Source organism: Drosophila teissieri, chromosome 2L, assembly GCF_016746235.2.
Source record: "Drosophila teissieri strain GT53w chromosome 2L, Prin_Dtei_1.1, whole genome shotgun sequence".
NCBI classification, from domain to species: Eukaryota; Metazoa; Arthropoda; class Insecta; order Diptera; family Drosophilidae; genus Drosophila; species Drosophila teissieri.
In genome coordinates this window covers 237,592-263,112 of record NC_053029.1, presented here as the reverse complement: position 1 = coordinate 263,112, position 25,521 = coordinate 237,592, and the positions used below count along the sequence as shown (strand labels likewise).

The 25,521-nt window shown below is 44.1% G+C and overlaps 5 protein-coding genes across 24 annotated transcripts in view; 2 read left to right on the top strand and 3 right to left on the bottom strand.

Moving 5' to 3' along the window:
• Positions 1 to 10,416, top strand: part of LOC122618474 (ankyrin repeat and KH domain-containing protein mask) — a 40,962-nt gene extending 30,546 nt beyond the window's left edge. For all 9 annotated transcript variants that reach the window (XM_043794993.1, XM_043795000.1, XM_043794983.1 and 6 more), the window contains 6 exons: positions 2,215 to 4,483; positions 4,540 to 4,768; positions 4,838 to 5,036; positions 5,110 to 5,344; positions 5,443 to 6,079; positions 6,171 to 10,416. In XM_043794993.1, coding sequence (XP_043650928.1) covers positions 2,215 to 4,483; positions 4,540 to 4,768; positions 4,838 to 5,036; positions 5,110 to 5,344; positions 5,443 to 6,079; positions 6,171 to 8,955 — 6,354 coding nt within the window. In that variant the 3' untranslated portion in view covers positions 8,956 to 10,416. The remainder of the gene's footprint in view (positions 1 to 2,214; positions 4,484 to 4,539; positions 4,769 to 4,837; positions 5,037 to 5,109; positions 5,345 to 5,442; positions 6,080 to 6,170) is intronic.
• Positions 10,417 to 15,166: 4,750 nt separating this feature from the next.
• On the bottom strand, positions 15,167 to 18,227 carry LOC122616082. Its single transcript, XM_043791369.1, is given in 4 exon segments — positions 15,167 to 16,904; positions 17,008 to 17,616; positions 17,619 to 17,904; positions 17,985 to 18,227. Coding segments are annotated over 4 exon segments (2,145 nt in total). The 5' UTR covers positions 18,105 to 18,227; the 3' UTR covers positions 15,167 to 15,774.
• Positions 18,228 to 18,835: 608 nt separating this feature from the next.
• On the top strand, positions 18,836 to 20,880 carry LOC122618987 (homeobox protein Mohawk). 5 transcript variants are annotated; one of them, XM_043795652.1, is made up of 5 exons: positions 18,836 to 18,942; positions 19,598 to 19,647; positions 19,705 to 20,111; positions 20,172 to 20,388; positions 20,449 to 20,880. In XM_043795652.1, the coding sequence occupies exons 2-5, from the start codon at positions 19,604 to 19,606 to the stop codon at positions 20,618 to 20,620; spliced, it is 840 nt and encodes a 279-aa protein (XP_043651587.1). In that variant the 5' UTR covers positions 18,836 to 18,942; positions 19,598 to 19,603; the 3' UTR covers positions 20,621 to 20,880. The 5 variants fall into 5 exon arrangements, with proteins under 5 accessions (XP_043651587.1, XP_043651550.1, XP_043651578.1 ...); XM_043795615.1 differs by having other exon boundaries at positions 19,705 to 20,388; XM_043795643.1 differs by having other exon boundaries at positions 18,837 to 18,942; positions 19,705 to 20,388; positions 20,445 to 20,880.
• A 4-nt stretch (positions 20,881 to 20,884) lies between these two features.
• LOC122619003 (39S ribosomal protein L10, mitochondrial) lies at positions 20,885 to 21,906 on the bottom strand. The gene is made up of 2 exons (XM_043795668.1): positions 21,771 to 21,906; positions 20,885 to 21,656 (listed from the first exon to the last, which is right to left on the bottom strand). Exons 1-2 carry the CDS (start codon positions 21,790 to 21,792, stop codon positions 20,932 to 20,934), a joined length of 747 nt encoding a protein of 248 aa, XP_043651603.1. The 5' UTR covers positions 21,793 to 21,906; the 3' UTR covers positions 20,885 to 20,931.
• A 446-nt stretch (positions 21,907 to 22,352) lies between these two features.
• LOC122617180 (protein split ends) overlaps positions 22,353 to 25,521 on the bottom strand; it is a 45,745-nt gene continuing 42,576 nt past the window's right edge. For all 8 annotated transcript variants that reach the window (XM_043792915.1, XM_043792932.1, XM_043792923.1 and 5 more), the window contains 4 exons: positions 25,326 to 25,521; positions 24,954 to 25,253; positions 24,563 to 24,882; positions 22,353 to 24,471 (listed from right to left, as the gene is read on the bottom strand). In XM_043792915.1, the coding sequence (XP_043648850.1) occupies positions 24,184 to 24,471; positions 24,563 to 24,882; positions 24,954 to 25,253; positions 25,326 to 25,521 (1,104 nt within the window). In that variant the 3' untranslated portion in view covers positions 22,353 to 24,183. The remainder of the gene's footprint in view (positions 24,472 to 24,562; positions 24,883 to 24,953; positions 25,254 to 25,325) is intronic.

Below are 25,521 nucleotides of genomic sequence, written 5' to 3'. Positions count from 1 at the left end.
TTTACGCGGCTGCTTACTGCTCCCATTTCTCTATCTTATTCACCCTCTTGCTATTTACCTACCGCCTCCAAGCGCAGCGGTCCTCGCTGTATAGCCTGTGTCGCCGTATTCGTAGCCATCGGTTCTACTAATAATCATAATCAATTGCTCAAGTCGCCTCGCACTTGTGTAGTGTAAATGCGATGGCGGTAGCCGAGGAAAAGAGTGATATGAGGAGGAGTGAGTGCGAGCGAGCGAGCGAGAGCCAAATGGATAGTACGCAAGAAGGGAAGAAAGAAGAGGCCTCGAGTCGCTGTCGTTTTATCTTCTTTTGTCGTTTGTTTTTGTTTGTCCCCTTTTCGGATTTCGTTATGCCATCGTTCGTAGCCTGCAAGCGGCGGTGTGGCAGAAGGAGGGGGAGGACTAGCTAGGACTAGTATAAACAGAGACATGGAATCACAAGGATACACGGTATACAGAGTTGCCAACCTGCGCGCCACTTGGCATCATTTTTTTATTTTTTGTATTCGCTCCAGGCCTAAAACTATGTAATCTCTGCAGGCATTCTGCATTATGCATTTATACGTGCATTTATGTCAATTTCTTATTATATGAACATATTAAGCGATATAAAGATCGAAACTACTGCAAAAAAATATCCACTTTTTATATTATTTCAATTTAAACTTCAAAACTATGGAATAAACTGCATACATAGTAGCCGTAAGTCCAATGGATGTGTGTTGACCACTAGGTCCCATGCAATTTTGTGTATTTGCTTGGCTTTTGCTTCTGTTTCTAGTCTTAACTGTAGTATGAGCCCCCTATTATTTTCATTTTAAACCGACGCACCAAACAGGGCATAAAGTAAATGTGGGTGGGTGCTAGGTGTATGAGGACTGTATGAACTTCTTCGGCTGTGGCGCGTGCAATTGGTCTCACAGGATTCATTTGTTTGTCTCCATTTCTGACTGAAATCCCCCTTGAATGCCCCTTTCTTTTGGGCGCCATTGCTTGGTGCGGCGTGCTGTTGTGCCGTGTCTCCTTTTCCACGTCCTTCTCTGCTGCTGTCGCCATTTGGCCTCTGTCCTCCGGCCGAAGCGTTATTAGGGGTGTAAAATGGATTTTTTACTTTTATTATTATTATTTTATTGTTTTTCCAGTTTCGGTCTCCTCTCTCTTTGGGCCTTTGTCTCGCTCTTATTTTCCATATGCGCGTGCCATTCGCATTTTGTCTTTCCCTTTTTGCAAAAATGGTGTGTAATTCGAAAGCCAGGAGCCTGCTATACGGTGATGATTATAGTGATGAGGGAAGGTGTCGTAACGTGGCCACCCCACAACACCACCACCACAGACGCGATGGGTGATCCCAACCCCTGGGGAAGCAGTGAAGGGTGGTGCACTGGCAAAGGGTCGTTCCTGGTGGACTGTTTAAATATTTTTCAAGCCAATTTGGAAAGTATTCGTAATGAATTTGCAAATGCGAAATGTACACATCACATATGGAGTGTTATATTTCGAGAGCTGAAATATAAAAATATGTTTTCTTCTTTTTTTGTTTTACAAACTTTAATTAGTATATGACCCATTTTAATAAACATAGTTTCGACAGGAATCAGACTAATTACACTTCATTTTCAAATTATAATGTGCATTAATCGTACATTATTGCCTAATAAATCAGGCATCAGTTTAATTTATTGATTAATGACTTAGTTTAAAAGTAATTCACAATAATATTTATGTTACGTCTACATGTTATAAAGGAGTTTTGTTTCTATAAAACAAAGCTTTAACAAGAGGCTGGACAGTGCGACAGAGATGCTTCAGCAAGCAGTAAATATCTTTTTAGGTAATTAGTAGTAAAGTTTTAATACTTTTCTAATGGTCCGATTTAAACCATTTTTTGTATGTACGAGGAGGGGTATTAATCAGCTTATCAATATATTTGGTAGACATTGACGAACACTAAGCAATTGGAACATTAAACATTTGCGTTATGGGTGTTTGTGAGTGTTATAGGAGGCGTACTAAGCTTCGATACTCGCGGTACCTGCAATACCATGCGATTGGGGAGCCTATATTTTATGGCAATTTTAATAGATTTTATCATAAAGCCTTAATGATTCTATGCCTCCTCTATAAAACTTACTAAGTTTTTGCAAGATCACATCTAGTGGTGTTTCAACAAAATTATTAATTATTATTATTTTATATTTTCGGCAATCCTTACAGAAAATGGAGCGGCAGGGAAAGATGGAACTAGCGGCGAAGGAGCGCGAGTCCCAACGTCTGCAGCTTATCCCAAAAAAATGGAACCGCCGCGAAGAATACGAATTTCTTAGAGTTCTCACCGGTTATGGTGTCGACCTGCACCTCTCCACACCAATGGGTTCCTCTAATGGAAGTTCCCTTTCGCCCGACTGGACCAAGTTCAAGCAGATGGCTCACCTCGAGAGAAAGAGTGATGAAACACTGACGGACTACTATAAGGTATTTGTGGCCATGTGCAAACGACAGGCGGGCTTGAAGCTCCTTGAATCGGAGCGCGGCCTAGAAGGCATCATCGAAGAAATCGAGAAGGAGCACGCCAAGCTTATACTGGATCGCCTGGAAGTACTTGCCAAGTTGCGAGAAGTGGCTCGTAATCCCATGCTCGAGGAGCGCCTAAAACTCTGCACCAAGAATGCGGATACTCCCGATTGGTGGGAGCCTGGTCGACACGACAAGGAATTGATCACCGCCGTCCTTAAGCACGGACTTTATCGCTCCGAAACCTTTATCTTCAATGATCCAAACTTCAGTTTTGGAGAGTCTGAGAAGCGTTTCATTCGGGAACTAGAAGCTCAGATTCAGCGTACTATCAAACTGGAGGCTTTTAATGCTGAAAAGGCCGAGAAGTTAGCGGCAGCTGAAAAAGCTGCTGCAACGGAAAAAGCTGCTGCAACTGAAAAGGCGGCAGCAGAAAAGGCAGCTTCCGTTAAGAATGAAGTCATCGACCTAGATGATGAGCTAATGACTAATGACAGTGTCATCAAGAAAGAGTCGCCAGCTACTCCCATTAAAGATGAAATTAAAGCTGAAGAGAGTCCTGAAAAGAAGGATACTGCTGATATTCCCGAAGATAAAGTTTCAGATGCTCAAGAGAGTACGAAGGTAGAGGATAAAGGTGAGTCGAATACAGAAACTACGGAAAAAGTCGCACTAGACGAAGCTACAAATTTGGATAAGGATAAACCTATCCCTGAATCATGTGCTCCAGAAATTGAAGATAGCAAACCTAGCGAAGAAAAAATGGAAGTTGAGGAATCGCCCGTTGCCGAAAATGGCCAGGAGAAGGAAGGTTCGCCTGAGAAGTGCAGTGATACGGAGGATAAGAAATCTTCAGAAGAAAAGCCAAGTTCCCCTGGAGCTCCTGATGTTAAAGTGTCAGAAATGGAGACTGATGAAGTCGCCTCTAATACAGAAGAAAAATGTTCTGGGGAATCGAAATCGCCCGAAAAGGAATCTGAAGACAAGGTTGTTGAGAAGGCTGATGAAGAGAAGAGTGAAAAATCAAAATCAAGTGAAAATGAAAAGGCTGAGGAACAAAAAGAGGAAAAAGAAAAGGTGCAAAAACCGCTAATAGATTCGGAGCCCGCTGATAAATCTGAAACTGTCATTGAACCCGAAGTAGCTGTGCCCAAAAAACCCACTGCCGACCAAGACATACTCGACCTGGTGGCTGGTCCTTCAGATCCCGATGATGACGAGGTGATGAAGGAAAAAGAGAAAGCAGTAGAAGAGGAATGCAAGAAGCAGGCAGCAGAGCTCAAAGCACGCTTCCCAGATCTGGAAGTGATCCAACCCGCCACTGTCAAGCAGCAAAAGTTGGATAAGCCCAAGCTTGAAATGTGCATGATCCGCTGGTTCAAGGATTTTGCCTTAGAGCGTCGTATTGCGCACATTGTGGCTTGCGTGGAGTCAGGAAATTGGCCTGTGGATAGCAAATACAGTGCCTTTGCATCCTGCAAGGGGGCCACTGATCTAAGCATTGCTCTTCACGAATCCATTCCTCACTTGAGCAGTTTGGAGCGTCGCTCCACAACACCCGATGTCATTACCATAACGACAGACCAAGGTGTCACAAAGCACTTGCAGACCTCCCACATGCAGCAGGTGGCCAGTTCGGCGTCCGCTGCATCCGTCTCCTCGGGAGCTCCCCAGGTCACCCAATCGAAGCCCTCTTCTTCCAACAGCTTACCTGGCTTGGACGCCAAAAGCATCAATGCTGCGGTGGCAGCGGCCGTTGCGGCAGCTGCAGCAGGTGGAAATGCCACCTCCCTATCGTCTCTGCTTCCCGGAATGTCTCTGAGTGCAGCCAGTGGCTCTTCAGCCGGTGCAGTGAGCGGATTGAGCGTTCCAAGTGCCGGCTCTGGAGTGGGAAAGAAGCGCAAGCGACACATCGCCATCGACGTAGAGACGGAAAGGGCTAAGCTCCACGCTCTGCTTAACAGTTCGACAAGTAAGTTTATTTCAAACTATATAACTGTTCACCAATTAACCTTACCTCAACTCTAGTGGCACCGAAGGACTGGGAGAGTGAGATTGCAAACATGGAGGCCTTGAGCGGCTCTTCTGGCCGTGGTCGAGGTGGTAATTCTTCTGCTTTAAGTGGCATGCAGCCGCCTCCAGCTCATCAGCATGCATCGCTCTCGCGACAATCCTCGGGACAGTTCAGCAAGCCAGCTGTCCCCGCCCTGAAGACTCCTCCTCCCTCAATGGGTGCACCAATGGACCTTTCTTCAAGGTGGGTTTATTAAAATAGTTCATTAGGTTTCCCATTGAACTTACATATTTTTAAAAATGTTTCCAACAGCCTACCGAAAATGAATATGACTGAGATGCTTAAGTCGGCTTCCAGTGCGGGAGCCATCGATTTGAGTGAGGTTCAGGACTTCTCTATGCCTTCTAAGAAATCCAGTGTGCATAGTGCTTTAAGTTCCGCATTTCCCTCGATGGGAAGCAAGAGCAAATTAGACGACACGCTTAACAAATTAATGAAGAAGAACAATTGCGTAAGTTTAAATTTACTTAAATTTCTCCTACATTGTTTGATGCAACTTAAACCTTTGTTTTCTTTAATTATAGACCATTGAAGAGCCTGTTATTGGTAAGGAGAAAAAGCGAAAGAAGCTGGACGAGATCGTGCTCGGCCTATCGGCGGCTAAAGAGCAAAAGACCTTCCCTGACCCATCGCTGCCGTCATCAAAGAAACCGCAGATCCCGCCAAGCGTATCGGTGACGCCAGCAAACCTTCAATCCTCGTCCAACCAGCAGTCAAATCAGAAACCCTTTACTATCACTGTTACCACAGTGCCCGGAAGTGAGTTTGAGTCTCTGCGCTTTTACTTTTACACCAGCCGAAGATTGGCACCCATCTAATTGGATTTTCAACTAATCGAATGTATCTGTCTTTTTCAGAATCCAAGGGCAGCTCGTCCAACAGCGGATCCGGCGCCGGAGGAAGCTCGTCGGCCAGCGGCGGAGGAGCCGGCGGCAGCGGCTTGAGCGCCCTGCAGAATATGGCAATGGGAGGTCTGTCCTCCAAAGACAGTCTCAATGCCCTGTTGGCACAGACAATGGCCACCGACCCTCAGACGTTCCTTAAGCAGCAGCAGAAGATGATGCAGTTCCTGCCCCCCGCTCAACGGAAGGCTTATGAAAACATGCTAGCCGAGATGGAACAGGCCATGAAGATCAGTTCAAAGTTTTCGACAAACTCACCGCACGACGTGAAGGTCAACAAGTGGCTTTCAGACATGACAAGTCCACTGGGCGACCAGCTCAGCATTGATTACGTGGGAGGTGGCGGGGCAGGTGGTTCCGGAAGTGGCAATAGTCGGCGCTCGAACCGCCAGCAGGGAAGCTCACAACAATCCTCAAGTGCAGCCCAATTGCAAAAGCAACAGCAACAACAACAGCAGCAGCAACAACAGCAACATTCGATGCCCGGCCCTCAGAATTTGACAGGAGAGGAGCCAGTACCAGTGATCAATAAGCAGACTGGCAAACGCTTGGGAGGCAACAAAGCGCCGCAGCTGAAGAGACTTATGCAATGGTGAGTGTACGAAAAGAATGGAATATTTAGCTTCAACACCATTATCAATAACAAATTAATCTCTGATATAATAACCCTTTTTATACCTTAGGCTTACGGAGAACCCCAATTACGAAGTGGATCCAAAGTGGCTGGAACAGATGCAAAATCCCATGTCAGCACCGTCTCCAAAGCCATCAATGGAAAGCAGCTACGGCTCCTCGGCAGTAAAATCGCATGGAGGTCGCCCGTCATCTAATTCAAGTAACACCTCATCATCGTCCCACACCCAGCAACACCAGCAAACGTCTGCAGCTCAATCGCCAGCGGGAGGGAACTCAGGCAGCTCCAAGAAAACATCCCGCCAAACAGCGGCATCACAACTGGATCAAGCTGCGGCGTTACAATTTAACTCCTTAGCCGGTCTAAATCCCAGCCTTTTGGCTAATCTTCCTGGACTGGGCGCATTTGATCCCAAGAATCCTCTGGCTGCATTTGATCCAAAGAATCCGTTGCTATCCATGTCATTTGGAGGAATGCCCGGAATGGGAAATATTCCTGGATTAGGTAACCTGAACAACATGAACCTTTTCGCCAGTTTGGCTGGAATGGGAGGATTGGGTAATCTGGCGGGGATGGACACTCAGTCGCTGGCTGCGCTCATGGCTGCTGCCGGACCAACTCTTGGCGGATTAGGTGGTGCATCCGGAGGAGCGGGCTCCGGCAAGAGCCAGGCGCAGTCGCAATCATCCGCCACTTCGTCCTCCTCTTCGGCTAGTAAAAAGAAGCAGCAGCAACAGCAACAACAGGCGCAAAATGAAGCTGCTCAATTGGCAGCTGCTATTAGCGCTAGCACTGGAGGCTCTGGCGCATCAGGTGGAAAGAACGCAGCGGCTTCTGCATCACAATTGGCGGCAGGATTTCCATTCCTATTTCCGAATCCGTCACTGCTGTATCCGCCCATGGGACTAGGTGGTCTGAATCCGTATTCCCTCGGATCCAGTGGACTTGGTTCTGCATACGATCAGTTGGCTCAGCAGTATAACCTGCTAAATGGAGCCACTTCATCCGCCTCAAATACGAGCTCTACGCAGTCTAAGTCGCATCAGTCACAATCGAAATCCAGTCAGTCCAGGAATACCGCAGCATCTGCCAACTCAGCAGCGAGTCTGATGAATGCAATGGCCAGCATGGGCGGTGGAGCTAGCACAGTAACCACGCCTTCTACTTCAACATCAGGATCCGGACGTGGCAGGCAATCGAGCAGCAGAAATCAATCCCAAACCACACCCACAGCAGCAGACATGGCCCAACTCAGTAGTCTACTTATGCCAGGAGCGGATCCACATCTCCTCGAGTCGCTGAGCCGTATGAGCAACATGGATTTGGCGCAGGCAACGCGGTTGATGAGCTCTCTGGGAATGCCGCCTCTTCCAGGAACCCCGAGCTCTTCTGGTGGAGGTAACACATCTTCAAGCAAGAGAAGCAGCCAAGCCGCAAGTGAAGCCAACGCTCAGGCCAAGGAACAGCAGAAATGGTTTGAAAGTCTTGCCCGCGGAGCTCTGCCAACTGATTTAGCCGCGCTCCAAGCTTTCTCGCAAGGCAAAATGCCGTCAACATCCGGATCAAATACGGGCACATCCACTTCCTCCAGTAAGAGCTCGAAAGCAGCTGCGGCTGCGGCTGCAGCGGCAGCTCAGTTGCCACAAATTCCTGGAATGTCTAGTGACTTCTCACAGGCCTTTTTGGCTGAAATGGCTGCACAGGCAATGGCGGCTGCTGGCGGATCCCTACCTCTGAGTGGTCCTGGATCATTAGCTAGTTTGGCTGGCCTAACTGGTGGCTCGGCTGGAGGCGGTGGTGGAGGTGGTTCTTCTGCCTCAGGAAGCACTAGCCACTCTTCTTCAAAACGACAGCGTGAGCAGGATGCCTTTAAGCAACAGATGGACTATTACACCAAGACCTTAGGTCTGGGATCAGGAATCTCGCTGATACCTACTTCCTCATCGGGAGGATCATCTGCTTCCTCAAGTTCAGCAAACGCAGCAGCGGCTGCCTATGCTGCAGCTTTAGACGCGGAGCAACAGCATCAACAACAGCAGAAGGCGCTTTCCAAACGATCACGTGGCGAAATACACCCCACAAAGGAGGAACTGGCTGCTGCTGCCCTTGCTGCAGGGTTACCCCTTAATCTTGGAGCCAGCATGAGTAGCATAGAAAAGAGTCTAAGAGGCGGAAGCAGCTCCAGTAGCAGCTCGACGCCAGCACCCATGTCTGCGGAACAGGATAAAGTAACATTGACTCCCCTTAATGCCTCTGGAGGCGGATCAGGCTCCTCTTCCAGCTCAGCAGCTGCTGCGGGACTGGCAGCTAATCTGCCCAGTCAAACTACAATAACCATAGCTCCTCCCATTAGCAGTGGAGCCAGCACTAGCAGCGAGCGTTCCGAGCGCTCCGAGTCGCGCATTTCGCTAACCATAACAAATGCAGCGGATGCAGCGAAACTGCCACCGCCCTACGAAGAAGCCGATGAGCTAATTATACAACCCATACTCAAAAAGCCTTCGGCTGCCAATCCAGGCAGTAGTCATGGCGGCAGCGTGGACGATCTGGATACAGCGGACAATACTTCAGCTGCTAATCTGAGTGGCTCATCCTCCAGTTCTGCGGCAGCTGCGGCGGCGGCTGCGGCCGCGGCTGAAGAGAATCGACGATCCTCAAACCGCTTGAAGCGTCCGAGGTCTGGCAACGAACAAGGATCTGGTTCCGTGGAAGGACAACCGCCTGAGAAGCGACGGGAGTTGCGATCCACTCGTCATACACGCTCTTCGGCAGATGCCAGTACACTTAATCTTTCCACTGGCAGCGAATCGGGAGCGGAGGAACGGAACGAATGAGTATTGCGCAGATCCGAGCGTCAGCGCTAGCAGAATGACACGGCCCATCTTAAGGGCCGGAGAAAATCACGTAGAGGACGAGCCAACACGGCCAATACATACAAGTCACCGGAGCAGAAAATCAACGACAGAAAGATGATGAGAAACCAGCTGCAGATGCGGATGCAAACAAGATCGAGGCGAAAATTAAATGCTAGGTTAACTGTTACCACTAGATCCCTTAAGCTTAAAGTTGTGTAAAGTATAAGAACCATATATAATCTATATATAGAGATTAGGAGCCAATTTAGAGAGAATGGATTTGGGTTTGTCTCAACGCTATACAGTTCGACACTGCTGCAACTCCGTCTGAACTGGAGGGCAGAGGACCGTACCCATGGCTTACTCAAGTTTCATCTGCTGCTTATATGGTGCTTGATAAGTCAATATTTTCCCTTTTTTTGGCTGCCTAATTATTCATATAATTACGAACATAATTAAAAAGCGCTTATAATTTAATTGTAACAAGAGAAACAAAGTGCTGTTGCACGACGATGATTTTCCGTTTAAATTATTGCTAACACGTATAATTAATAAGCGACAGAAAAATGTTTAAACAAAAACACTATCCATACATAACAAGTAGAGACACATATACTTGGGTTTCTTGCGCTGTCCTGATACATGCAAAGTCTCTATATATGATACTGATACCTGTACATAATTTATAATCTTAAAATGACTCGCATTGCTTAACTGTTTTTAATATAGTAAGGCACCATGTATTCTCATACTAAACCATTTTCCACACTTCCACCCCCAATATGTTGTATACTGAACTCTCTATTCTCTATGTGTGTCCCCCGAAAGCTGCGTGTAATTTTGAACATTTTAATTTTGTAATTAGTAAATGTAAAAGAAATGGAATGCAAATGGCAAGTCTTTATCTTTCCATCGTATATTTTAAACTCTTGTAATTGTAATTTGTATTTTTTATTATGCACTTGTGTGTCCCCTGAACCACAACAAGCAACATGCAAGTCCTGGCGCGTAACTAACAGGTGGGGAGTGTTTATTGAAAAATAGAATTTTTTAATTAAATCAATTTTATTGTAATTGAGAAGCCGAGAATATGAATCTTGCACGCTTGATGAGCAGCAATGCTATATTTAGGTCATTTTGTATAATTATTCAGTTGAGTAAATGAATTATGGACGAATATGGTCCGCACTTTACGAGAACCATTTATTTTGAGACGTTAACAAGACACACAAAAAAGAAGAAAGCAAAACAAACAACCAACATATATTGCATACTTAATTTGTAAGTATTACTCGTAATTAAAATTATTATATAACTGCAGAACATACAAAAGCAACATCAACCAGAAGAAGCAACCACAGCAAGTAACACCCAAGCATCAACTATTGATATTGATGATAAATAAATATATAAAAAAATAAATTTTAAAAATTACATCAACATGCGAGTTTTTACTGAATGAATAAAGAAGCAGAAATACAATATTGTCAAAAACCTGACTATTTCAATCGTCGTTTTTACCATAACTTGGCCAAAAACGGTGGTAGAGCTAAGATGACTGTTTTGTACTGCCAACATAGCTAACGATCCCTACTTTTATGATTGCATACTTTCGGGCTGATGGGAGAGATCAGTTGATCGTCAATTTTTCGTTGCCTACTTTCGAGAGCTGCTTAATTTTATATTCCGTAAAGTCACCTCCTGACATTTCTGTTCGCCTGGTACCTGAAATCCAGAATCTCTAAATTTTCCCAACAAAACTCGGATTAAAAGTCCGGTTTTCGGCACATTTCATTACTTTATGCACCCGGCGATCATAATTAGCAGTAGGTGACTATTAGAAACGAAATTATCGTTGGCCACTTCCTGACATTTGTGTTCGCCTGGTATCTGAAATCCAGAATCTCCTTATTTTCCCAACAAATCTCGGATCAAAAGTCCGGCTTTTGGCACATTTCATTAGTTTATGCACCAGGCGATCATAATTAGCAGTAGGTGACTACTAGAAACGAAATGATCGTTGCCCACTTCCTGACATTTGTGTTCGCCTGGTACCTGAAATCCAGAATCTCCCAATTTTCCCAACAAAACTCGGATTAAAAGTCCGGTTTTTGGCACATTTCATTACTTTATGCACCCGGCGATCATAATTAGCAGTAGGTGACTATTAGAAACGAAATTATCGTTGGCCACTTCCTGACATTTGTGTTCGCCTGGTATCTGAAATCCAGAATCTCCTTATTTTCCCAACAAATCTCGGATCAAAAGTCCGGCTTTTGGCACATTTCATTAGTTTATGCACCAGGCGATCATAATTAGCAGTAGGTGACTATTAGAAACGAAATTATCGTTGGCCACTTCCTGACATTTCTGTTCGCCTGGTATCTGAAATCCAGAATCTCCTTATTTTCTTAACAAAACTTGGATCAAAAGTTCGGTTTTCGGCACATTTCATTACTTTATGCACCAGGCGCTCATAATTAGCAGTAGGTGACTACTAGAAACGAAATGATCGTTGGCCACTTTCTGACATTTCTGTTCGCCTGATATATGAAATCCAGAATCTCCCAATTTTCCCAACAAAACTCGGATTAAAAGTCCGGTTTTTGGCACATTTCATTACTTTATGCACCCGGCGATCATAATTAGCAGTAGGTGACTATTAGAAACGAAATTATCGTTGGCCACTTCCTGACATTTGTGTTCGCCTGGTATCTGAAATCCAGAATCTCCTTATTTTCCCAACAAATCTCGGATCAAAAGTCCGGCTTTTGGCACATTTCATTAGTTTATGCACCAGGCGATCATAATTAGCAGTAGGTGACTATTAGAAACGAAATTATCGTTGGCCACTTCCTGACATTTCTGTTCGCCTGGAACCTGAAATCCAGAATCTCCCAATTTTCCCAACAAAACTCGGATTAAAAGTCCGGTTTTTGGCACATTTCATTACTTTATGCACCCGGCGATCATAATTAGCAGTAGGTGACTATTAGAAACGAAATTATCGTTGGCCACTTCCTGACATTTCTGTTCGCCTGGTATCTGAAATCCAGAATCTCCTTATTTTCTTAACAAAACTTGGATCAAAAGTCCGGTTTTCGGCACATTTCATTACTTTATGCACCAGGCGATCATAATTAGCAGTAGGTGACTACTAGAAACGAAATGATCGTTGGCCACTTTCTGACATTTCTGTTCGCCTGATATATGAAATCCAGAATCTCCTTATTTTCCCAACAAAACTTGGATCAAAAGTCCGGTTTTCGGCACATTTGATTACTTTATGCACCAGGCGATCATAATTAGCAGTAGGTGACTACTAGAAACGAAATGATCGTTGGCCACTTTCTGACATTTCTGTTCGCCTGATATCTGAAATCCAGAATCTCCTTATATGCTTAACAAAACTTGGATCAAAAGTCCGGTTTTCGGCACATTTCATTACTTTATGCACCAGGCGATCATAATTAGCAGTAGGTGACTATTAGAAACGAAATGATCGTTGGCCACTTTCTGACATTTCTGTTCGCCTTGTACCTGAAATCCCGAATCTCTCAACTTTCGCAACAAAACTCGAGTCAAAAGTCCGGTTTTCGGCACATTTCATTACTTTATGCACCCGGCGATCATAATTAGCAGTAGGTGACTATTAGAAACGAAATTATCGTTGGCCACTTCCTGACATTTCTGTTCGCCTGGTATCTGAAATCCAGAATCTCCTTATTTTCTTAACAAAACTTGGATCAAAAGTTCGGTTTTCGGCACATTTCATTACTTTATGCACCAGGCGCTCATAATTAGCAGTAGGTGACTACTAGAAACGAAATGATCGTTGGCCACTTTCTGACATTTCTGTTCGCCTGATATATGAAATCCAGAATCTCCCAATTTTCCCAACAAAACTCGGATTAAAAGTCCGGTTTTTGGCACAATTCATTACTTTATGCACCAGGCGATCATAATTAGCAGTAGGTGACTACTAGAAACGAAATTATCGTTGGCCACTTCCTGACATTTCTGTTCGCCTGATATCTGAAATCCAGAATCTCCTTATTTTCTTAACAAAACTTGGATCAAAAGTCCGGTTTTCGGCACATTTCATTAGTTTATGCACCAGGCGATCATAATTAGCAGTAGGTGACTACTAGAAACGAAATGATCGTTGGCCACTTTCTGACATTTCTGTTCGCCTGATATCTGAAATCCAGAATCTCCTTATTTTCTTAACAAAACTTGGATCAAAAGTCCGGTTTTCGGCACATTTCATTACTTTATGCACCAGGCGATCATAATTAGCAGTAGGTGACTACTAGAAACGAAATGATCGTTGGCCACTTCCTGACATTTCTGTTCGCCTTGTACCTGAAATCCCGAAACTCTCAACTTTCGCAACAAAACTCGAGTCAAAAGTCCGGTTTTCGGCACATTTCATTACTTTATGCACCCGGCGATCATAATTAGCAGTAGGTGACTATTAGAAACGAAATGATCGTTGGCCACTTCCTGACATTTCTGTTCGCCTGGTATCTGAAATCCAGAATCTCCTTATTTTCTTAACAAAACTTGGATCAAAAGTTCGGTTTTCGGCACATTTCATTACTTTATGCACCAGGCGCTCATAATTAGCAGTAGGTGACTACTAGAAACGAAATGATCGTTGGCCACTTCCTGACATTTCTGTTCGCCTGGTACCTGAAATCCGGAATCTCTCAACTTTCGCAACAAAACTCGAGTCAAAAGTCCGGTTTTCGGCACATTTCATTACTTTATGCACCCGGCGATCATAATTAGCAGTAGGTGACTACTAGAAACGAAATTATCGTTGGCCACTTCCTGACATTTCTGTTCGCCTGATATCTGAAATCCAGAATCTCCTTATTTTCTTAACAAAACTTGGATCAAAAGTCCGGTTTTCGGCACATTTCATTACTTTATGCACCAGGCGATCATAATTAGCAGTAGGTGACTACTAGAAACGAAATGATCGTTGGCCACTTCCTGACATTTCTGTTCGCCTGGTACCTGAAATCCAGAATCTCTAAATTTTCCCAACAAAACTCGGATTAAAAGTCTGGTTTTCGGCACATTTCATTACTTTATGCACCCGGCGATCATAATTAGCAGTAGGTGACTACTAGAAACGAAATTATCGTTGGCCACTTCCTGACATTTCTGTTCGCCTGATATCTGAAATCCAGAATCTCCTTATTTTCTTAACAAAACTTGGGTCAAAAGTCCGGTTTTCGGCACATTTCATTACTTTATGCACCAGGCGATCATAATTAGCAGTAGGTGACTACTAGAAACGAAATGATCGTTGGCCACTTCCTGACATTTCTGTTCGCCTGGTACCTGAAATCCGGAATCTCTCAACTTTCGCAACAAAACTCGAGTCAAAAGTCCGGTTTTCGGCACATTTCATTACTTTATGCACCCGGCGATCATAATTAGCAGTAGGTGACTATTAGAAACGAAATTATCGTTGGCCACTTCCTGACATTTCTGTTCGCCTGATATCTGAAATCCAGAATCTCCTTATTTTCCCAACAAATCTCGGATCAAAAGTCCGGCTTTTGGCACATTTCATTAGTTTATGCACCAGGCGATCATAATTAGCAGTAGGTGACTACTAGAAACGAAATGATCGTTGGCCACTTCCTGACATTTCTGTTCGCCTGGTACCTGAAATCCAGAATCTCTAAATTTTCCCAACAAAACTCGAATTAAAAGTCTGGTTTTCGGCACATTTCATTACTTTATGCACCCGGCGATCATAATTAGCAGTAGGTGACTACTAGAAACGAAATTCTCGTTGGCCACTTCCTGACATTTCTGTTCGCCTGATATCTGAAATCCAGAATCTCTTAACTTTCCCAACACAACTCGGATCAAAAGTCCGGTTTTCGGCACATTTCATTACTTTATGTACGCAATCAACAGAACTTTTCAGCATTTAAATCATGAAACACAAAAAGACTCCCTGTTGAATCTGTGCTGCTGTGTTTAAGACTGAACCGATTTATTTGGTACCTGCGATATTTACCTTGATCGTACCATTTAGTGATATGGCGCACCTGGATACCAATGAGAGTCAAGTTCTGATATGGATTAATTGTGCATATACTTCAAAACTTCAAAGATGTATTCCTCAAAAAAAGCATATAACAAGAAATGTTATTTGTGTGAATTTTGATGTTGTATTTAGATTTTTTTTTTGCTATGCACTTGTAATGTATTTGTATAGGGATGTATTCTTAGTAATTGACTAAACTTAAAAAAAAGACAACAAAGGCGAGTGAAAATCCGATAAAGCAAACAAAGTGATACCTCAAATGTTTTGAGTTCACAGGCACGAGAACGAAATTCGTTATATATTTAAAGGTGATCGAATATGGGATGAGGGTGGAGTTTTGGTTCTGAGGTGAGGGAAGGAACTTACAATAATTACAAAAGAGTACAAATGTATAATATACAATATATAAATCAGTGTATCCGCTTGGCCCGCCTCGCTTAGTTCGATGCGATAGTAAACTTTAAGTCTTATGGTCTAAGATAACACTGCCCCAAGGTTTTTTTTTACCAAAATATGATTTTTTACGGATGCTCTTGGGCGGCCGTGTTTAACACGGGAAAACAGTCAGATGCTGGATTGATGTTTTTTGTAAAAGTGAATTTATAAGAGCCACAATCTAGTTAACCAACGATCCTGAAGGGCAGAGTAATTTGCGCATACTTTTCTGGGGGCTTTTGGCTTTTTCCTTTTTCCAGGGGTCCATCGATTTCAATTCATTTGAATTAGTGGAACTGAAGAAAGAGGGAGCGCTCGCAGGCCTCTTCAAGCAAAACTTGCTGCCGAACCTTCTCCTCGGGAGTGAGTTCTTTCACCAATTCGTCGAAGCCATCGTCCGAGTATGCAGGTTCATCGTCTGCCATGCCCCCATCAATCTCTTCACCGGAGGCTGCTGGCAGAAGTGGCTCGCCTATGATGCTACGTATGTCATTGGGCAACGTTTCTGAGGCCTTAAGCTGCAGGTAGATACCCTCAGCAACCTGCAAGGTTTTCTGAACGTCTATATTTCCAGACAGTTCGTTCACATGCTTCAGGATTTCTGTGAACTCATACTGGCTCTCGATGATCACTCTCGTCTCCTGATCGAGGATAGCCACCGAGAAGAGTAGGTGGAAGTTGGGACAGGGGAGCCGAGTCCACAGGCATTCCCATAGCTTCAAAACGTCCTCGTTGTTTAGCTCCCGCTTGTACCAAACCAATAGCCATCTGAAGCAGAAGTACATGTTGTCCGAGTCGTGGGATCTCATGTAGTTAAATAGCGGGGCATTGGCAAATTCAATTAGGCGACGAATCTGGGCGAACTGCGTCTTCATGCCCGCCTGGTCGATATCAAAGTTGGTGAACACCAGCTCCATGAAGCCAACAAAGCACCAGAAGGCGTCCACCTCGTTCACCTGAATCTCCAAAATGGGCGCAAGCAGATCGGACATTCCCTGAACGTAACCAAGATCAAAGTTGTACATCACGTAAGTCATAAGGATACCCTGGAGGAGGGTTAGATTGGGATTATCCTCTCCCGCAAAGAATTGCAGAGAGCGATCTGTGCGTTTCACATCCTTTTCAATCTGGCACTTGCGCTCCCGGTAGCCACAGAAGTTCGCCTCCTGGGCCGTAGTCATAGCCAGCCACTGGGCCTTCATGTTGTAGTACTCAATAGACTTTTGCTTTCGGCGCTCGATCCGCTCCACATGAGTATCAGACCAAAGGTAGTAGTTGAGAAGGAACTTCCATACCTCTGACCGCAAGCTCTGGACGACGCCGCCGCGGAAGATGATCTCCTTGATTCGTGCGCTATCGGAAATTCGGCCGTCTGGCGTCTGGAACTCCAGCCACTGAGTCTCGGTTAGGGGAAGACCTGCCAAGTTTAGTTACTATTAGTTCATTCCTAAGCGTTTTTATCTCAAATATAACATCGAGTCAAGATTTCTCTTTTAAGATTACAATTAATATCGACCCACCTCTCTCCACCCGCTGGCGATCAGGCAAGTTGTTAACTATTTTTTCGTCCTGGGCATTAAGAGTTTCCAGCTCACTGTCGGCGGGAGACTTCTCTGCACTGCCCCCACGACTCTGTCCGTTCGAGGAACTGGCACTATTCGTGCTGCCACTTAGCCCAATAATTTGATAATTGTCCGGTGAAGTCTGCCGATCGCCGGAGATCAATGCTCCCGGCCTCGATTTGGGTGAGCGCTGAAACGGAGGCTGTACGTAGTCGGGAATGTTGCCCAGGAATCCGGCCAGCTTGTTGGGCAGCCAGCTTTCTCGAGGCAAATGGCTGGCCTTGATCTGGCCAATGTCAAGTTCTGCAAACGTCTTTTTTAATTTCTGGTTCTCGGTTGTCAGGATGGCATATTCCTCGCCGCCGCTGCGACTGGTCTCGGCGTTCTCGATAAGGTGCTGATCGCGCATCGAGCGCACAAACAGGTCTGCGTTTCCGTGCTGGAAAAAGAACTCACTGTGCAAGCCATTTGCCCCTTTCCGCATAAAGCGGATCGTCTGTCCGCGATGGCGCACCTCTACGGACGACAAGTCTTCTAGTTGAGCGCGCATGATTCGCGAACGGGTGTCGCCCCACCGCTCGGTTCAGTGGGCCTAGTGTTGAAGGCACGGCACTCGGAGGTGGTGCGTGTCCGCCCGGAAATCCTGTCTACCAGCGCCCAGTCGCCCTGGTCCTGGCTGTCGTCCGCGATCATGATGCTGTCATTGGGCTGCCACTCCAGCAACAATCTCCTGCGGGGCAGTTCCGCGGAGGATCGCGAATACTCCACCAGGGAAAGGGAGCCGCTGGTGTTCAGATCCGCGATGTGCTCCGCACTGGCTTTCTTCAGCAGCACGCCGTCGTGGGTGAAGAGGATCTTCGGATCGGGAAACGGAAGAACGGGGAACGTAATGCCACCAGGGAAACCATGAGTCAGATAAAAAGCGAGACACTTACGTTTCCCGTTCCCTGCAGCGGCAGATTCTGCACGTCCTCCTCCACAGATGACAACTGCGATTCGCTCAAAACGCCCAGCTGCACTTGGTGGCAGCGGTCATATCGCACCGATTCGTCCATGGCTGCCGGCGATTAGGTCTTCCTGCGTTGTATTTCAACTTAGCCTGCGCTATTACGTTTCAGATATAAACAATTGTCCAACGGAAGGTGCTAAATTTTACATGACAGCGTTATGTTTGGGGTATTTTATCAGCGAGGTAAAAATGGCCACATTCCGGGGCTCTACTCTACAAACAGTCTGGCAACCACACTAGTGCGGGGGCACTTTGAAATATGTAATTGTGAATTCCAATTGGAATGGAAAACTGCTACTAGTTAAAACGTCATAGTGTTATGTTCTATAGATTTAGGCGCCAGGCGAATAGAAATTTTTGGAATTTCTCGAATTCCTAGAATCATTGTATGTTTTCCTCAGCTTTTCTAGCCTGCAGTTTCCTTCATTCCCTTTTCAGCAGTGCATCACCAACTGGAGTTCATTTTCCTTTTGATCACATGCCGTGTTCAGTACATTTTAAATTGGTAACTTTTGTACACACATTGGGACAAGTGTACCTCTTAAAAGTCTAAGAACATCTCGACCACCGCCCCCTGCATATCCGCACCATAGCATTTCCAATCGAGAGTGAAAGTAATTCGCAGAACAACAGAGCACGATCAATTTCGTTTCTCTCTACTCTCTTTGATTTCACCGAGAACTGAGACAATTTTAAAATAAGCAAACATATCTAGTTGTACTTTGTAAATAGGCTAAATGATCTACGTTGCCTCTCCGAGGTGTTTTGAAAACTTTTCTCAGAGTTTAGTTTGCCCGAGAACGTCGTACAAAGCACAAGCACTTGACAATTTTAAAATTCTGAAATATAATGAAACCTAATCAGAAAATATAAGCCAAATACAGGTGGGTGAAGAACAATGCAGAGCTAAACAAGAATAAAATAGTTTACATTTTCAAAACGTTAGAAACGTATATGCATATTTGAATTTAAATTCAGTGGTGTGGAAAAACAAGTCAACGTCAAGATCGAGTTATATAATTAATGTTAACAAAATTGCCTAAGAATGTCAACAAATACGATGCATCACCTAACTATATGAACTTTTCCCAAAAGTTTCCAGTCGTCAAAATTGTAGAAACACTTTACATCTTCGTTTATATTAGTTTGATCATAAAACATCATTATTTGGAGAATTGGTCAACGAATCCGAACAACATGAACCACGATCTTAATGCGCGCAGTTGTGAGATGAGGAAAAAGTCCCTTAACAGATTTCTACTTATGTTACGCGAAGTAAAATACTCTCTTGCTTGCTGTGATATCACCTTCTAGCTCTCGAACTCTCCTGCTAAAAGATTGGGCAAACCAAAATATTTATTTCGTTATTTTGAGAGAAAGAAAATATCCACAGAGCCAAAAAACATGAAAATCGGTGAGCCAGAAATAGCGCCACCCACTGAAAGTTTTAAAAACTAAATTGACTTACAAAGTATTTATAAAAGAGATAGCGATGAGCCATTGTGTGCCAGTTCTCTAAATCACTTTCCTTGTTTTCAGAACCTCATGGACAAGTCAACGCGGCCTAAACGAAATCGTCGTCACAGCAGGTAAGATTTAAAAAAAATATTTGTGGATTTTGTTATTCATTTTGCGCGCTTTTTCAGACGAGCCTGGCCACCGGAGGAGGAGCTGCATCCAGCAACCCGAGCCACAAAGAGGTTATTTACTCCCGACATCAAGAGGATGCTAAAGGACTGGTTAATTCGTCGCCGGGAGAATCCTTATCCCAGCAGGGAGGAGAAAAAACAGCTTGCTGCAGAGACTGGGCTCACGTACACTCAGATTTGCAATTGGTTCGCAAACTGGCGAAGAAAGCTTAAGAACTCGGAGCGAGAGAAAGCCAAGAAATCCTGGGGTCATCTGATCAAAAATTACAACCACAATGCCCGAGGTAATGTGGAACAATTTAGCATCTCGTCGGAGGACAGTATTTGGGAGGAGGAGATGCACTCGTGTCCCGCGGAGGATGACGAAGGAGACGATAATGACGAGTTTTCAAGCCACAGCACTGGTAGCGATGGCAATGCCAATAACGAATCTTCATCCCCATACAAGCCGATTGTGTTTGTAGGATCTGCAGGATTGTCCGAGCGGATACCCATTTTATCAGAAGCACAACCAGGGGGCAGGGCCAAGTACAAGCACCAGATGATGGAAAAGTATCTGCGTGATAGTTCCACGGCAAAAACAATCAGTCAACAGGGCACACAACTGAACAAGTGGCTGGAAAGTGCAGCAAAGTTCACACCGGACAGAAACAATTATCACATCGAGTGGAATACGAGCAGGTAACATAGTTAGGAGCTGCCATGGTTATATGTGATAATAAAACGATTTCATTTAGGCAGAAAGCTGGCAGTAACGGCAGTTGTGGACAAACGATCTTTACCACAGATGTGTCTGAGCCTGGTCGTGGTGATCACTGGATGCTTCATCATAAGGACGAATTGGAAGCGGCAGAGGCCTTGGCCAACCTCGCCTTCAACTGCAGGCAACGCTGGCACCATATCTAAAGACTGAGGACTCCGGAACTGACGCCATCATTCCAGCAGAAGTTTCAGGCCCCGTTGGAAAGTGCAATCTAGTCAAATGGGCTTCTTCTGGTTTTCATTTTCAAACTTTACAGTACAATAATCTCATGTTACCAGGATTTTGTTCAACTTTTAGCTACACTCATTTAAATTATGTGATAAATTAAGACGATCATATTTATGTGAACTGAAAACCAGATTGCGCCGAGAGTTAACAATTACTACAGCTAGTTTAGAGTGAAAAACAATTATATAATTTTTGTTTTCTTGTTATTTAACAAACTTGACTCATTTGGACTTCTACGTAGACTCCGGCGTGTCCTCCTTACCCTGGTTTTTCGCATGGACATCAAGTACGCGCACAAAACTGTTCTGATGCGCCTGCAGTTGCTGAATAAGGTGGCCAGGTGCTTGGTTAAGAGTCTGGACAAGCTGTGCCTGGGCCGCTTGCAGGCCGGGCATCTGGGCGTAGTCGACAAGCTGGTTCCTACTCAGTATGGTCTCCTCCACGATGCCTCCCAGCAGAACCATTTGCGGCACCCTGCGTACGATTCGCAGCAGTGCGGCAGTCTTTTGCGGATCCGGTGAGAAGACGATGCAATGATTGGAGTGGAACAGGGGCACAATCGCCTCGTATCGTGTGTTTTTTACCGCCTGTTCGATGATCTTGCTGCCGTAGGACTTGAGGTGCAGGTTCTGCTTGTGCAGCTGAACGCGCACGCGGAATATGTCATCGGCTGTTATAGAATTTAGATGAAAGAAGGCCACCAGCCGAGAGTGATCCAGCCAATTGCGCACCTCGCGTGCGATGATTTCGTTGTATGGATTTTCCTGCTGCTGTTGCGTGCGCTCCGCACGCGTTTTGAAGCAGCTCTTAGCCTTTGGGAGCTCCGGATATTTCGGATGGGTGACTGCCACTACCCGGGCTCGCTCGTAGTGCGGCGCTTTCGGCCGCTGTATGTTGATCTTACCCCTAAAGCGAAGGAATTGTAGCGCTGGAGAACTGGTCTTGGCCAGGGGAAGACCTAAAATTATTTAAAATCAGTAAAAGGTCGAACATACATGTTACAGAGTTACACAACAATAGTCTGAGCCAGGCCAAGCCAATAAATAAAACCTTTAAAAACCGTGCAACTTACTCCTTTGTATCAGGCTCGTCATGCTGTAGAACTGTTTTAAAGTTTATAATCTCTAAAACTAGGAACTTCTCCTTAATTAACTTTATTTTTACTACAACGATGTTTATTCGTTGTTATCGATAGCTATAGATATTTGTCTCCATCGATGTTTCGCCGGTTGGCGTTGCCACCTCGTCAGACCTTGCCTCGGTCACAATATTTTAAAGTTAGAAAAAGGTATCAAAATAAATTTGAATAGAATAGTGCATCGATCGTCGCCAATTTTGTTCGAAAAGTCCCGGAAAAGTTTCGGGAGGAGAATAAAACTTGATTTTGAACGTTTGCTCCCGATTTAAACCGATTCCACACAGCTTTTACCTTGGTAAAAATAAACTCGTAAAACACCTACAACGATTGCATAGGTATAGAATTTATTTAATTACAGTTATAACATTAACATCTATATATATATATGTATATATATAATGCATATATGTATGTATAAGTTGTATTTCGCTATGGGGTTCGATTTGGATTTACGGCCCGAGAAACCTATAGAACCTATAGAATCTGGGAGCGGAGAAAATAAAAACAAACCAAGTGTATGAAATAAGTGTAATTTAATCGTTTTCTTCAAAGTAACTTAGGAAATAACTAAAAAGTCTCTTAAATCATACAACTTATACATTAACATATTTTTAACAGCGCTTTCTATGTTTCATCTTGAAAACGTGTTCTTTTTATTTTCTGAATTATTCTCTTTTTAACTTCTTTTGTTTATCTGTTTCTGGGTGACCTGTTGTAGATCTGATCTCTCGTGTTCTTGTATCGGTAATTATGTTATATAATGTACAGATTTCCTTTTAGTTTAGTTTTAAAACATACAACTAAATACACGCTAAACACTAATTAAACTGTATTTACATTTTATACTTGTTAGAGCCTAAATAATTTAAATATGTTACAGATGTATTTTTTAATTTTCTGTTTTTTTTCACTCGTGTGTTCTGCCCTCTATATTATTCCGGTTACATAATTTACAAGTCGTGTGAAAACTTACGTTTAAAGTTAGGGAGTGTTCAGAGAGGGTACTATATAGGTTTTTGTATTATTTTGTGAGTGGTATGTTTACGTGTTGGTTTGTAGGGTGTCAGAATAATGGTATAAACATAATGGAGGATCCTGAAACTACCCAACATTGTACAAAGTTTCGCTCACAAAAACTAAAAAGTGGGAGGAGATCGGAACACCTACATTCAGATTTATACCAGTGAGTTGTAGTTAGGTTTGTGGCAGTGGTGAAGGTGTTAAAAAAAAATGTAATGGAAAAACAAAAGTTTGCCGTCTCTTGCAAACAAAAGACGTGCAGCGTCAAATCGGAAACTATCGGAAGTTTTACTAGAAGAGAAGAAACTCTGGTGCAGAGTGAAATAAACACGAAGTGAAACGTGTCTGAGCTTTAAAGTAGTGGGCTTAACATATTAATTATAATAAAATACGCGTCTAGATAAATAATCGTAGTATAATGTATGTGTGTGTATGTTATCGTAGGAAAAGCCTCTGGGCGCATCTTTAAACCTAATTGTGCTTGACAGCATGGGCGACAGTCCGGACTTATCTGAAGTTCTTTGGGTCTATGCTAGGCCCCGTATACTAGTTTTATATGCAGGCATTCCATAGAGCCAAGGAACCGATCTGTCAAAAATAAAATGGTCGGTTGTTCGAAGGCGGAAACTTTGTATAACGAGGTGTAGTTACTTTTCTATCGAAGTAGTCGAAAGTTATTCACCAATAAAAACTTAATCGTGTTAGGATTAGGATCGAATATTAATATTATGTACGGGTAGTAGTATGCATAGTACAGTAAACAGTTAATATGTTGTAAGCTTTCTGTAACATTTCTTTCAATTTGTATGTGTAGGTTGGTTTTTGTGTTTGTTTCTTCCTTTTTAAATAAGCAAAAATAAAACTTTCTTTCTTGAGATCAAACTTAACGATACTTTGCAAGCTTTTTCTTAAAGGTTTTTAATTACGGAGAGTTATATAATTAATTTAGACAAATATTTTGCTTTCAAAGTGTCGGAATTTAAAGGGTTTTTTTTTCATTTTGTTTGAGTCTCTTGCGGATCTCTTTACATTTATATGTGATCTTGGCCTCAATGTACTTTTGCATTCTTGCATTTATTTATTCAAACTTTAGTTTGCATGTTTCTGCTTGTTTAAGTTGTTTTAGTTGTGTTTTGTTTTCCTTTGCTTTTTTAAACTTTTGCTTGTTTAATCGCTATTTAAAATTACTTAAAATACTAGAAGAGCGTAACATGTTTTTGTTGGTTTCTTTTTCTGGTTCCTCATTTGTTGTTGTACAATCCTGTGAAGTTTAACGTCCGGGTATATTCTATGGTTCAAAGTCCGTTGGTTTTGTATTTTCAGTGGTTTAGACAGTGGCAATGACAATCAGGAGATGTGCCAGCTCGGCTACGCGATTCTTAAGATCCGGAGCGGCACGCTCTAGGTTTTCATTAGCGAAATCGCATGACGGAAATATGTGTACCACGAAGGCCGCTTGCTCACTTCCTGGAATGGGTATGTTCACAATGCCGGCAGCCATTTTCTGTTGTAGATAGGTAATGAAACCGGTCTGGAGGTTCCTTGAATGCTGCAGTACATCGGCGTGATCTCTTCCACAGGGCAAAGCCAACAACATGCAATGCTCCTTGTCAACCTGGGTTTTTTAAGTGAATGATATTAGTGATGCTCCAACTTTCAAATCCATATACCATGCAAAGCTACATGTTTAATTTGTATATACATACCTGCATCTTCTTGGCGACTCCCTCCAGTTGTGTCTGCTCCAGTCGCATTCTTTGCGCAATCCTCAGCAACGGTGTATTGGTCTCCACCAAACTGGGAAGCGACACTCTTGCCACATCGGGGTTTCCATGCACAAAGTGCATTTGGACAGCGGCCTGATCTGTTTTAAGGGCCAGTAAGCCTTGCCACATTACCGGATAGCGCTGCAGCAGAGTAACCAGCGAATCACCTGGTGGGGGCGCCATCGCTGGTGATGCTTGCTGGGCGGCCAATTCCATGCCTGCAGGCAAAGCAGGTGGCAGATGATCCTGCTGTTGCTTAACTGCGATTGCAAAGTTAGAATATTCGTTAAAAATATATTATTACATTTCTTCACGGTCAGTAGATACTTACCGACAGCTGCTATCATTGACATGCGGTCCATCTCATCCAGCTGCATATCCATTGCCTTGCCTGAGTGATGGTGGCTTCCTGGCTGCACGCTGCCATCCCGTCCGATAAACGGACTTCCAGAGGAAACTGCAGGCATTTGTTGTGGCACCACCACACTAATGGTTGCAGTTGGGCGATGGGCCGGCGGTGGTTCCAGTTGCAAGCCACCACTCTCGTACATGCCTCTTGATGCAATTTCGCTGAAATGGGCCGGGGGAATCCGCGTATTGTGTACGTATACCTGTGCCATTTGCGGAGAATCTGGAAGAAACAATGCGTTATAGGTTATAGGAGATTTAAGGAGTCCCAAGGCTATGAAGTATGAGAACTTACCAGCTGCTGTGCGATCCTGAGGACTCTGCAAACTATGGGGAACTGCGATGGTCCTTGGAGGACCACTACCAGGGCGTCGTAACTCTAGCGGCGGACTGCTGCCCATCTTGTCATCGTAGTCGCCACCTCGCATTAAATGATGCTGGTAGAGCATGAAATCCCTGGATGCAGCCACTCCTCGATACGTGGAATCGTT